Consider the following 13,736-nt stretch of genomic DNA (forward strand, 5'->3'; position numbering starts at 1 on the left):
GGGGACCCCAGGGCCCAGGCCCAGGCGGGGCGCGCTCCTGCATGCGAGCAGAGCTGGCTCCGCCCTCCCCCCCCTCCCCCCTGGCTGTGCCCAGCTCCATCTCCGTCCCTCACGCGGGCCAGGCTTGCGCGGCCTCCCCGATCCTGGCCCCTGCCCTGGGCAGAGGGTTCCCGCCACGCTTCCCCGTCCCGCGTGGCTCTGCCGTGCGGACACGGCGCCCCCCGGTGGCGATGGGCATTGTGGCCAGTGGAGTCACGGGAGGGAGGAGGGAGGGGAGACAACCAGGGGAACTTCCACACAGACACCTCTCTGTTACTAGCCAGCCAGCAGGCAGGCCATCCGCGTCGGACCTGCAGTCGCCAGCTGGGGCGGGCTCGGGCTCCGTCTCTGCTCGGCTGTTGTCCCTGTGTTCCCACAGCTTCTGTGTTTGTTTGTTTGTTTGTTTGTTTTTGCCAGTCCTGGGCCTTGAACTCAGGGCCTGAGCACTGTCCCTGACTTCTTTTTGCTCAAGGCCAGCACTCTACCTCTTGAGCCCTAGCGCTACTTCTGGCTGTTCTGTGTATATGTGGTGCTGGGGAATCGAACCCAGGGCTTCATGTATAGGAGGCGAGCACTCTCGCCCCTAGGCCCCATTCCCAGCCCTTCACACAGCTCTGAGTTGGATTGAGAATTAGGCTGGGTGAGTTGCAGGTCTTCGTGGGATCTGGCTCTACCAGGGTCCCCATGGGAGAGTGGGACCGAGGCCAATGACGACACCCAGGGGAGGCCTCCTCCTCATGTTGGAGGCAATTTGTGTGGTCTGAGGCGGGGCGGGGGGCGGGGACTCAGCCAAGCCCCCAAGGCCTGCGGTGAGGGGGGACTGTCAGAGCAGCCCCGGGGCCCAGGCCCCGCCTTGTTTCCTGGGGATTCTCAGGTCTCCACCCCAGCGCTCTCTGGATCTCACCAAGGGAAGAGGACCTGGGCCATCCCCAGCCAGGCAGACACCGCCCCGGGGACCTGGGCCCGCAGCATTTTGGTTTATGGAATCCTCTAGAGGGAGTCTGGTGAGGACGTGCAGGGGAGAAGTCTGTGAGGACGGGCGGGGGGGGGGGGGGAGATCTGTAAGGACATGGAGGGGCAGAGTCCGCAGGGCTGATGAGGGGAGGGGAAGCCAGCCAGTCCATACTCGGTCTCTCTGGCTGAGAGTCAGATTCTCAATTCAGGCCTCGGTGGAAGGAGAAGAGACTGGCCAAAGGCAGAGAGGATCCCTCTGGCATGGCCACCCCGAAAGAGACACGGACTCCCCGAGGGGACTTGCAGGCAGGAGTTACTCACCAGACACCGACGGGACACCGGAGAGGCGTGGTGAACGTGCGGCCGGCAAGGGAAAGGTAAGACGCCCCACATGGGGTTCCTTGGGCAGGTTGGGGTCCAGGAGGGTGACCGGGAGATGGATTGACCCTCAGAAAGAGAAGCAGAGGGGCCGGGCACCAGCGGCTCCTTCCTGTCATCCTCGCTACTCAGGGGGCTGACATCTGAGGGCCACGGTTCAAAGCCAACCCGGGCAGGAAAGTCCATGAGACCCTTATCTGCAGTGAACCACCAGAAAACCCAGAAGAGGCTCTGGTGCTCAAAGTGGTAGAGCACCAGCCTTGAGCTGAAGAGCTCCGGGACAGCGGCCAGGCGCAGAGTTCTAGCCCCACGAACAGAGCACTAGTCTCAAGAAAAAAGAAAAAGAAAAAACTCAGTGAAAGTGCCCAGGGCCTGAGTTCAAGCCCCATGACCAACCAAACAAAGAAAGAAAACAAAAAGAAAGAGACAGGAAGATCATGAGAGTCCAACCTGAGTTACATAGTAATATTCTATCTAAGAAAAACCACACAACCAAAAGTAGAATTATTATATGATTCAAGTTCCCCATTGCTGAGTGTATATATATATCTCCAATGGAGACGAAGTCCTCGTACAAAGAGCGGTGCATACACTCTTGTTATTGTGGAATTATTCACAATAGTTAAGACATAGAATCAGCTTTGGTATCTAACTATGTATGTTTGGACACATAAAATGTATATAATACAAGATATTATTCACCCATAAAGAAAAAACATTCTCTCTCTATCCCCCCCCCCACCCCATCCTGGGGCTTGAACGTAGGGCCTGGGCACTGTCCCTGAGTTTTTCTGTTGAAGGCTAGTGCTCTGCCCTTTGAGCCACAGCTCCACTTCTGGCTTTTTCATGGTGAAGTGGAGATAAGAGTCTCACGAACTTTCTTGGCTAGGCAGGCTTTGAAACTTAACCCTCAGATCTCAGCCTTCCGAGTAGCTAGGATTACAGGAGACAGTTACTGGTGCCCAGCATGGTTTTTTTTTTGTTATTATGTGTTTTATTATTAATTGGGTGCCAAATATGAACCGGTGGGGGGAGCATCCATGTCCTCAGCCACAGGACCATATTCCCAGCCTGAACTATCTTTGTAGGCATGTGTAATACAAAGGTGTTTTTTGGTTTAAAAGCAATGGAATAAACTATTTAGTATACATATATTCTTTATTAAATGTTGAAAACCAGGCTTGTGGTTGGTAAATCTGTTACGCTGTTTTCAAACATACTTTTAGCTACCTACCCGTGGTTGAGTACCTAGGTGCTCAAATCCACTTGTGCTTTTACTTCATTTCACCTACTGGACATTCTCTAAAGTCCCTCATGTGTTGACATGAAGAGCATTGTCTAGAAGGCATGGTTAGCTAGTCTGTCAGCCTTACTAGGCTTGATATGCGTTTTGAGATCCTAATCCAGTATAAAGAGCATCTGCTAATTTGCAATTTGTGTATGCATTTTACTGTTTTGCTTTTAATCTTGACAGCATTTGTTTGAAGTTTCTAGGGTTTTCATACCAAAATGCCCCATAACAGAAATGTAAAAAAATCATTTCCTGGCAGTCCTAGAGGATCGAAGTCCAGAAGAATGCTCGGGATGTCGACAAGATTGCTTCTGCCCAGCAGATGGCTGGCTGCTTACCTTCTCATGCAGGGCCTTCTCTGCGCCTCCTTGTCTGTCCACTTCTGCAGATAAGGACACTGATCTGGTTTGCTCATCAGGGTGATGGCTTCATTTTCACTTGACTACCTCCTTAAAGGCTCTCCCTACAATCCCAGATGGTGAGGATCAAGGAGGGCTTCCCCACTGGAGGGGAGACGGTGCAACATTGGGTGGAATTCAGCTTCAGATCCCCTTCTAGACACATGGAATGAAGAATTAAACCTGTCTGCAAAGGGAGATGTAGGTAAGTAGAACTAAGATAAAGCTTAATTCATTTTTCTTTGATGAAATGTGAAAGAAATCAGGTCAAGCTGCCTTGCACATATTATGGACATCAAATTTTCTTTTTTGCCTGTCTTGGGACTTGGGACTCAGGACCTGAGCTCTGTCCCTGGCTTCTTCTTCTTCTTTTTGTCCTCAAGGTTAGTTAGCACTCTACCTCTTGAGGTACAGCGCCACTTCTGGCTTTTACTGTTTATGTGGTTCTGAGGAATCAAACCCAGGGCTTCATGCATGCTAGCCAAGCACTCTACCCCTAAGCCATATTTCCAGCCCTGGACATGAATTTTACGAGGTTGTAGGGAACCGTAATTCTGTGAGTCTTTGGTGTGAAGCATACAGCTTTTCTGACTGGCGGCAAGTACTACCAGAGCTGACAACAGAGGCGGGAACACAAGGGAGCTACTACTCCCTGCTATGTGCAAAGAGCAAACAAAGAGAAATTGCTTTCACAGTGCCTGGGCACTGTCTCTCTGCTCATGTGGCTAACGCGAGGGCTCTACCACGTTAAGCAATGTTCAGAATGTGGCTTCTGGGTGCTTCATTGGAGCTGCACAGTGTCAAGAGCACCCTGCCGGGGCTGGCTTTGACGCCCAGCCTTTGGAGTAGCTACAATGACAGACATGAGCCACCGGTGCCTGGCTTCAAGCTGGCTTCGTGGAGGTTGTTCCAAGTCATGGGCCTTGTAGTTGTGCTGTCAGCAAGGAGGCCAGCATGACCCATGAGGGTGTGCCATGTCCTGAACGCACTGTGCATCATGCCTTTGCCTAGAAAAGTGGTCCTCACCACAGAGGTGACCATCAGGCACGGAGCCATCTCCACGCTGCGCGGGCAGCGCATGTGCAGTTGGCCAAGGTGACGGCTCAGCCTCACCCAGGACGCATCAGCCAGAACATTCTCTGCCTTGTCATGGCCTCAGGGTCTGGTGGACTAGGGATGGAAAGGAGCAGGGCGTCCTCATGCTTTCCCCTGAGCCTCACCTGCCCCTGGCCTGGGGCTAGACATGCCAGTGCCTCTGCGGGCCCCTGGTGAACAGAGCTATGGGAACTGGACACCTCACTGACCTCGGGGCAAGGACACACACGCTGCAGCCAGCGGGGATGGCAGCAACCTCAGGCCGCATTCCCGGAGTGTCAGTTTCCTTGGCTCGGTGTGGGCTCCTCCAGGGCCCCGATGGCCCATGAGCGTTTGTGGTGCTGAGGTAAAGCAGGGAGGACAGGATGTGCACAAGGCTGTCACTGGCAGGTGTCCTGGCCCATGAGTGAATGAAGGAGAGTAGGGATGGTCCCTGGTGTGGAGTGCAGGCCCTTCTGGGTGACTGCCACCCGTGTGCTGGAATAGAAGGAGGACCTCTAGTCCTGAAGCCCCCCAGTCTTGAGTGTCAGTGTGACTCCAGGAGGGTTGTGTGTGAAGATGTGTACAGACTGTGCAAAGGCAGCTTGAGCACCTTTGGGTGCTGTTGGTGTGCAAGCTGTCTTGTGACTTGCTGCAGGTGAGCGGCCATCTCCGCACACCAGGCCCTCCCTGTGCATGTGCAAGCAGGAGGCTCCCCATCTGTTCCCACACTCCAGCTAGGGAGGAGGGGTGTCCCTAGGATCTCTCTCAGGGTCCCAACCTTAGAGGACAAGAAAACATCAGGGAAGGCGAGAAAACCACAGCGGGAAGGGAGCAGAAGGAGTTGTGTGGAGGGAAGGAGGCCTGGATGGCTGGGAACAGGTTGGAGGAGGGTGGACAAGACAAGACTCAGGGCCTGGGGACGGCACTCACTGCCCATGCCGAGCCAGTCTCTCCCCAAAGCGGCACTGACAACCAGCCGCACACGGAGCAAGGGCTAGCCCCTGGGATCCCCGGACCCTGCAGGCTCCAGCCAGGCCTGGTCCTTCTGGCCTTTTCTGTATAAGCGGTGCTGAGGAATCGAACCAAGGGCGTCAAGCACTCTTGCCACTTGGCCGTTTTCAAGCTCTCTTGGCCATATTCCCAACCCACACCTTTAGTTTTCCTTTTTGTAAAATCTAATTGTTAGATCAGCAAACTTACTTTCTTTTAAGCCATTCATGTGAAAGCAGCTTTTTTTGGTTTTTTTTGGTGCCCTTCCTGGGCCTTGAACTCAGGGCCTGAGCACTGTCCCTGGCTTCATTTTGCTCTAGGCTAGCACTCTACCTCTTGAGCCACAGTGCCATTTCTGGCTTTTTTCTATATATGTGGTGCTGAAACCAGGGCTTCATGTATTCGGGGCAAGCACTTTAGCACTAGGCCATATTCCCAACACCACGCATTTAGTTTTGTGTACCGGCTCTCCATGAAATTGTTCCCTGCCAAGGGAGAGGCTCAGTGACGTGGGCCATTTCCTATTCTTGGTGAGACGGGGACTTAGGAGCCCCAACATCTGATGATCTGGCAGGAAGTAGCTGGACTGAGATCCCCAGGGATCAGTGCCAAGTGGCCTTGGAGCCCCTTAGAAATACAATGTCACCTCCAGGGTCCCATCTGGGTGGGGAGAGACAGTGTGCTTACGACCCCAAGGGATCGATCAAACTGAAGGTGGACACCACTGCCAGGGGTCTAGGTTGGGACAGTGAGCCTGGGCTGGGGTCCTCCTGGCCATTGGGGTTCCTGGGGGAGGCCCATCCAAGCATGAACAGGGAGGGCACTCTGCAGAGGTGAGGTCAGAAAGGCTGGGGAGAGATGACCTCACAATGGCTCCGAGTAACTAGAGCCCTGGTCCTTCCGGGCACCCACAGTCCATACAAGCCACAGAGCGTATGCTTGTGTGGACAGTGACTACTGGAAAATGTTTTGCTGTTGTTGGCAAATTTGTCGAGACTCAGGCCAGAATGAAAGGCGGACAGGCGGCTTGGTGGCCGTCTGTCCACGCTGGCTGCGCCCGAGGCTCTGCCGCCGCCTCCGGAGGTGGTTCCGGAGGAGAGCACGGGTGACGTGGGCCAGTGAAGGGCAGGAAACTGTTGGGCCGACTCACATTCTTCATCTCCAGGCTCCTCCTAGGCTGTCCCTGCTGTGTGTGTGTGTGTGTGTGTGTGTGTGTGTGCGCATGTGTGTGTGTGTGTTCCTGCTTTGGTGTGGGTACATTCTCTCCAGGTGCCTGAGTCAAGTGAGTGGTGATGAGACTTCTGGTCATATTATGCACCGCACTTGACCTGTCCTTCCATGTTTGTCCTCTAGAATGAAGATGGCTTGGCCCCAGTTATGGAGGAGGCCTACGGGTCAGAGGTCATCGAGGCAAGCACACCGGAGGAGCAAGTAGAGGGCTTGCTGCGTGCCCAGTTGATCCAGGACACCATCTTCATTAATAATTTCTTGGACACCTACAGGATGTTTCAGAACACCCACGAGGTCGTGGATCTACTCTTCAACAGGTGAGTGCCAACTGGAATTGGATAGGGTTCCTCAGCTGCACTGGGAGCCTTGGGAATGCAGTGTGGCGGGTGGAGTGTGCCTAGAAACTCACTCTGTGGCAGTGGTCTTTGCCTGGGAGTTGAGCAGGGAAGTCCTTGGAGAGGCCTGGCCTGGCTGGCAGCTTCCAGGGTCCCGTGGGGGCTGTGGGCTCTTCCGTTTGACTCTGTTTGTTTGAGGCCTCCCACAAAGCAGTGACTCTCACCAGCAAGAAGGAAAGGGATGCACGCTGGGCGAAGGGTGTCAACCTAGATGTACACAGAGCAGGCATGTCTAGGCCAGAGGCAAGACACGTGGACTGGTCTTTTGATCAGGGCAGGAGCTGCTTGTCCTCTTGCAGGAACGAGATAGCAAGTAGCTCCACTGGAAGGGCCGAGATGCAGGCAATGAGGTAAAAGATGGGAGAAGAGCAGGATGTGCCAGCTGTCCTGGGCTGGCCAGTGATGCTTCAACCCCTCCGCAGGTTCTGGACTTTTGAAGCCCCCATGGGCTGCTCAGGAAGGACTGCTGCCCTTCCCCACTGCAGCCAGGAGATGATTCCTCGGGACCAGCGCTGCTAGTGAGTGGCTTTGATCCCCAGGGAGGTCCCATGTCTCCAGAGTGCAGACAAGTGTGTGTGTGTGTGTGTGTGTGTGTGTGTGTGTGTGTGTGTGTGTGTGAGGTTTGCAGGGTGAGGCTTGGCCAACCTAGGGCCCCTCAGCTCTTGTACTTGTCATCAGAGACTTGGGTTGCGGGCTCCATCTGTGGGAGGTGGAAGACTCCAGGCGCTGGGTACTAGTATAGAATAGCAGTGGAGTCTGAGGCTCGGCACAGAGCCCTGTGAGAATCCATCCTCAGCACAGCCCATGTCATCCAGGCTTGCTCAGCTCTCCTTGAGGTCCAGCTTAGGTCGAGGGTCCTGTGTCCTTGGAAAGGTCCCCGGACACGCTGTGAGGAATCTGGATGACAGCTCAGGGCTACCCGGAGACAATCAGCAAGGAGAAGGGGTGGAGTCTGTAGCCAGCCCATGTGGCTTGCTGAGGAAGGAGGCAGAGGAGTTTCCAAGGAGGTGGAGCAGACCCCTGTGTGTGCCAGGAAAGACAGCAAGCCTTCTTGGAGTACAGTGTGTAGAGGCCCAGGGCAGAGAGCAAGAAGGCGGTGCCACTTGCAGAAGAGGCCAGAGCTGTTCCCAGCTGTGGGTCTTGCAGCGCTCCTTGGAGCTTGTCTGCCGGCCTGGCCTGGGATGGCTTGACACTGGTGGCACAGCTCAAAGGTGCTCGAATTGGCAAATCCTGGTGTCTGCCAGGACTTTAAGCCACGTAGGTGGGTGAAGAAGACCATGGGAGCTGCTGGCCTTTCTTGAGACTCTGTTTGCCACCCATGTGCCTCCAGTGCCATCTCGGGGCTCATAAACACCTGGCTGGACCGCCGCCCGCAGGACTTCTTGGAAGCTGCCCAGCATCCGTGCCTCCAACGCCTCCGGGCTCAACTGCGGCTCCATATGTGTGGCTCCGAGCTGGAGCGCCATGTCTCCCATCTCCTGGCGCAGTTGGGGATCCAGGAATCCATCCCGGGCGAGGCTACGGGTGCGGGGCCTGCGTCAGAGCCGTGGGCTGGGCAGGGCGGATGGTGCAGGGCACCCCGGGAGCAGGCTCCCAAAGGAGCTGTGGGCCGGGAACGAGACAAGCATGGGCCCCGGCAACCTCTTCTCTAGGAGATGGGGAAGAGGCCATGCAGGGAAACCCAGGGGGAGGGTGTGGTGGGATTCCTCAAAGCCTGGGCACAGAGCAGTCGTGGAGAAGATCCTGTCTCCTCCTGCAGCTCCGGCAGCAGCCGCCCTGGTGGCTGTGACCCCGACTCGCGAGCTGGCTTCCGCTCCCAGCCGGAGGGTGGCCCTCTGCACGCTGGGTGGAACAGCGACGGCTGCCCGAGCGCAGGCCCCTTCAGCCTTGAATCCGGCTGGCAGGCGTCGGGGAGCCCAAGCTGCGTGTGTGGATGAAGAGCCACGGGCCACGCCGGCTCTGCTGCCTAGGCCTGAAGGGGCACGAGCAGCCCGCGGGGAGGCGTCATCATCCCCCACTTGGGCTTCGGAGCTTAGTGGCCAGGGACCAGCGGCGGCCGGTGCTGAGCTGGAGCCCTCCTGCTCCGGGGCTCCGGGGTTGAGTGGAGGAGAAGCAGCGGTGCGCTCTGGGGAGATGCAGCCCTGCTTCAGCTTGTTACCTGTGCTCGGGGCCCAGCCTGCCCCAGAAGCCATCGCTGAGGCAGAGCCAGCGTCCACCTTGGCTCCCCTTCTAAGCGCTAGATCTTCATTCTTCACTCCTGAGCTGGAGCTGCTCATGTACTTAGCGCTGCTGCTCTTTGACCTGGGAGCTCCGGCTGCGCTGCTCTGTGGACTCGCAGTACTGGCTCTGCTGCTCTGTGCCATGCAGGCTCTAGGCTCCCGTGTCCCATCGGAGCCAGCGTCCCCCATGGCTCGGGGCCCCGGTGCTGATGGAGCTCCAGCATGGAGTGCTGCCGACAGGGAGCCGTGTGCCAGCGGGGCTCCCATGGTCCCTTGCAGCCAGCCGGCCTCCAGTGGTGTGCCGGCAGTGGACCTGATCCAGATCCTGGCGCTGCTTGTCTTCCGAGGACCCGAAGGCATGCTCTCAGATGTGGGAGTTCGCTTTCTGATGCTCCATGCGTTGAGATCATTCAATTCTTGTGCCCAATCAGAGTCACCTACCAGCTTGGCTCTGGTGCACAGTGCTCAGGGAGCATTGGGAAGTAGCGTTGACGATGAGGCCAGTTTGCCCTCGTCTCCTCCTCTCAGTCTTCAAGACCCGGACTGCAGTGCAGACCTGGAGGTGCTTCTCTCCTTAAGTGTGTTGTTTTACCGTTTTGGAGCACCAGCTGTGGCGCTCTTTGTGGTTGGATTTCCGGCCATGGTTCTTGTCGTGGTGAGAGCTATAGCCTGTCACGCGGGCTTGGAGCCATCGGCCACCTGGGCTCAGGTGCGCAGTAGAGATGAAGCTCCATCCTCCAGGCCTGCCGTGAAGCCACGATCTAGCTCTGCTCCAGGATTCAGTGTCGGAGACGCAGCTCCCAGGGCAGAGCTGGACCTCTTTCTGCCCGCGGCTGCGGTGCTGGCTCTGGTCCAGACACCCATTCTGGCTTTGTGTGTGGGAGGAGCACTCGCTATTGTGCTCCTCCTTGTAAGAGCCCCAATTTGCCAGACTCCATCTGGGAGTGCTCAGCTGGGGCCACATTCCAGCATGGTTTCGGGGCTCAGGCGTGAGGACACAGCAGCCTCCGGGGCCAAGAGGGAAGGCCCGAGAAGCTCGACGCCGGTGTCGGGCCTGCTTTGCACCGCAGCGGGCAATGCCTGTGCTCCAGGGCTCGCTCAGGACAGCGCAGCTGCCTGGAGCCCTCAGCACGAGTCCCATAACTGCCTGGCCACGGTGAAGGAGCAGGCTCCCTCCGCTTCTGGCCATTCGGACCGGGATTGGGCAGCAGTTCCTGCCCAAGAAGCTTGCCACCATCTTTTGCTGGGCAGAGAGATTGTGCGCAGCCGGAAGGAGCCTCCTGCCCTGACTGCAGTTCCCCAGCTGATGTCGGAGCAGCTCCCCAGGATGGATGTGGTGAGGGGCTGGGCAGGGGCTGCATGTGGGGGGTTGGGTTTCCTGTGCCCTCTGCTGCCCAGGACCACGCTTCCTACCCCTGGAGCCCAAGGATAGTTGCCCCAGCCCCAGCTCCGGCACACCTGGCCCCTGTCTGTCTAGGACCATTTGGTTAAGTGCGATCCCTAAAGAGACGAGGCCTGCTCCCCTGCCATGAAATGTGTGCAACGAAGTGGTGGAGCAGAAAGAGTGGCAGGCAGGATAGAGCTCAGCCTAAAGTACCAGGAGCCGGTGGTCTCCACACTCCGTCGGGAGGCACCTGATGTGTCACTGATGGGAGCCAAGGCCAGGGACGGGAAAGGGCACCAGTTCTTGTGGTAGGACCTATGTCGGTGTCCTTAACACACACGTGCTGGCAGGGCCTGGGCGAAAGAAGGTTTTTCTGGAGTCAGGAAGGCAAGTGGGAGGACTGAGCGCACTTGGGGAAACACCACTGTCTCCTTCCTACCTTAGTTCCCTTGGAGTCTCTGTGGGGGTGGTGTGCTGGGCGGTCAGCACAGCAGATCCAGAGAATCCCAGAGCCTGGAGTGTCCTCCTTCCTGCTCTGAGCTCCATAGCCATGTGTCTGTGGTGTAATGTGTGTGTGTGTGTGTGTGTGTGTGTGTGCGTGTGTGTGTGTGTGTTCCTTCTTTGGTGTGGGGTCCATTCTCTCCAGGTGCCCGAGTCAACTGACTGGTGATGAGTCTTCTGGGCATATTGTCCATTGCCCTTGACCTGTCCTTCCATGTTTTTCCTCTAGAATGAAGATGGCTTGGCCTCAGTTATGGAGGAGGCCAGCGGGTCAGAGGTCATCATGGCAGGCACACTGCAGGAGCAAGTAGAGCGCTTGCGGCTTGCCCAGTTGATCCAGGACTCAAGCTTCATTTACTACTACTTGGACACCTACAGGATGTTTCAGGACACCCAGGAGGTGGTGGATCTACTCTTCAGCAGGTGAGTGCCAACTGGAATTGGATAGGGTTCCTCAGCTGCACTGGGAGCCTTGGGAATGCAGTGTGGCGGGTGGAGTGTGCCTAGAAACTCACTCTGTGGCAGTGGTCTTTGCCTGGGAGTTGAGCAGGGAAGTCCTTGGAGAGGCCTGGCCTGGCTGGCAGCTTCCAGGGTCCCGTGGGGGCTGTGGGCTCTTCCGTTTGACTCTGTTTGTTTGAGGCCTCCCACAAAGCAGTGACTCTCACCAGCAAGAAGGAAAGGGATGCACGCTGGGCGAAGGGTGTCAACCTAGATGTACACAGAGCAGGCATGTCTAGGCCAGAGGCAAGACACGTGGACTGGTCTTTTGATCAGGGCAGGAGCTGCTTGTCCTCTTGCAGGAACGAGATAGCAAGTAGCTCCACTGGAAGGGCCGAGATGCAGGCAATGAGGTAAAAGATGGGAGAAGAGCAGGATGTGCCAGCTGTCCTGGGCTGGCCAGTGATGCTTCAACCCCTCCGCAGGTTCTGGACTTTTGAAGCCCCCATGGGCTGCTCAGGAAGGACTGCTGCCCTTCCCCACTGCAGCCAGGAGATGATTCCTCGGGACCAGCGCTGCTAGTGAGTGGCTTTGATCCCCAGGGAGGTCCCATGTCTCCAGAGTGCAGACAAGTGTGTGTGTGTGTGTGTGTGTGTGTGTGTGTGTGTGTGTGTGTGTGTGAGGTTTGCAGGGTGAGGCTTGGCCAACCTAGGGCCCCTCAGCTCTTGTACTTGTCATCAGAGACTTGGGTTGCGGGCTCCATCTGTGGGAGGTGGAAGACTCCAGGCGCTGGGTACTAGTATAGAATAGCAGTGGAGTCTGAGGCTCGGCACAGAGCCCTGTGAGAATCCATCCTCAGCACAGCCCATGTCATCCAGGCTTGCTCAGCTCTCCTTGAGGTCCAGCTTAGGTCGAGGGTCCTGTGTCCTTGGAAAGGTCCCCGGACACGCTGTGAGGAATCTGGATGACAGCTCAGGGCTACCCGGAGACAATCAGCAAGGAGAAGGGGTGGAGTCTGTAGCCAGCCCATGTGGCTTGCTGAGGAAGGAGGCAGAGGAGTTTCCAAGGAGGTGGAGCAGACCCCTGTGTGTGCCAGGAAAGACAGCAAGCCTTCTTGGAGTACAGTGTGTAGAGGCCCAGGGCAGAGAGCAAGAAGGCGGTGCCACTTGCAGAAGAGGCCAGAGCTGTTCCCAGCTGTGGGTCTTGCAGCGCTCCTTGGAGCTTGTCTGCCGGCCTGGCCTGGGATGGCTTGACACTGGTGGCACAGCTCAAAGGTGCTCGAATTGGCAAATCCTGGTGTCTGCCAGGACTTTAAGCCACGTAGGTGGGTGAAGAAGACCATGGGAGCTGCTGGCCTTTCTTGAGACTCTGTTTGCCACCCATGTGCCTCCAGTGCCATCTCGGGGCTCATAAACACCTGGCTGGACCGCCGCCCGCAGGACTTCTTGGAAGCTGCCCAGCATCCGTGCCTCCAACGCCTCCGGGCTCAACTGCGGCTCCATATGTGTGGCTCCGAGCTGGAGCGCCATGTCTCCCATCTCCTGGCGCAGTTGGGGATCCAGGAATCCATCCCGGGCGAGGCTACGGGTGCGGGGCCTGCGTCAGAGCCGTGGGCTGGGCAGGGCGGATGGTGCAGGGCACCCCGGGAGCAGGCTCCCAAAGGAGCTCTGGGCCGGGAACGAGACAAGCATGGGCCCCGGCAACCTCTTCTCTAGGAGATGGGGAAGAGGCCATGCAGGGAAACCCAGGGGGAGGGTGTTGTGGGATTCCTCAAAGCCTGGGCACAGAGCAGTCGTGGAGAAGATCCTGTCTCCTCCTGCAGCTCCGGCAGCAGCCGCCCTGGTGGCTGTGACCCCGACTCGCGAGCTGGCTTCCGCTCCCAGCCGGAGGGTGGCCCTCTGCACGCTGGGTGGAACAGCGACGGCTGCCCGAGCGCAGGCCCCTTCAGCCTTGAATCTGGCTGGCAGGCGTCTGGGAGCCCAAGCTGCGTGTGTGGATGAAGAGCCACGGGCCACGCCGGCTCTGCTGCCTAGGCCTGAAGGGGCACGAGCAGCCCGCGGGGGGCGTCATCATCCCCCACTTGGGCTTCGGAGCTTAGTGGCCAGGGACCAGCGGCGGCCGGTGCTGAGCTGGAGCCCTCCTGCTCCGGGGCTCCGGGGTTGAGTGGAGGAGAAGCAGCGGTGCGCTCTGGGGAGATGCAGCCCTGCTTCAGCTTGTTACCTGTGCTCGGGGCCCAGCCTGCCCCAGAAGCCATCGCTGAGGCAGAGCCAGCGTCCACCTTGGCTCCCCTTCTAAGCGCTAGATCTTCATTCTTCACTCCTGAGCTGGAGCTGCTCATGTACTTAGCGCTGCTGCTCTTTGACCTGGGAGCTCCGGCTGCGCTGCTCTGTGGACTCGCAGTACTGGCTCTGCTGCTCTGTGCCATGCAGGCTCTAGGCTCCC

At 57.4% G+C, this 13,736-nt stretch overlaps 1 protein-coding gene across 1 annotated transcript; it reads left to right on the top strand.

Annotated features, from left to right (window-relative positions):
* The first annotated feature begins 857 nt into the window (after positions 1 to 857).
* Positions 858 to 13,457, top strand: LOC125362642. The gene is made up of 11 exons (XM_048361457.1): positions 858 to 1,043; positions 1,203 to 1,370; positions 2,895 to 3,265; positions 6,481 to 6,674; positions 7,175 to 7,270; positions 8,083 to 8,276; positions 8,512 to 10,307; positions 11,086 to 11,279; positions 11,780 to 11,875; positions 12,688 to 12,881; positions 13,117 to 13,457. Exons 4-11 carry the CDS (start codon positions 6,505 to 6,507, stop codon positions 13,455 to 13,457), a joined length of 3,081 nt encoding a protein of 1,026 aa, XP_048217414.1. The 5' UTR covers positions 858 to 1,043; positions 1,203 to 1,370; positions 2,895 to 3,265; positions 6,481 to 6,504.
* Positions 13,458 to 13,736: the final 279 nt, after the last annotated feature.

Source organism: Perognathus longimembris, chromosome 13 (genome assembly GCF_023159225.1).
Source record: "Perognathus longimembris pacificus isolate PPM17 chromosome 13, ASM2315922v1, whole genome shotgun sequence".
Classification (NCBI taxonomy): Eukaryota; Metazoa; Chordata; class Mammalia; order Rodentia; family Heteromyidae; genus Perognathus; species Perognathus longimembris.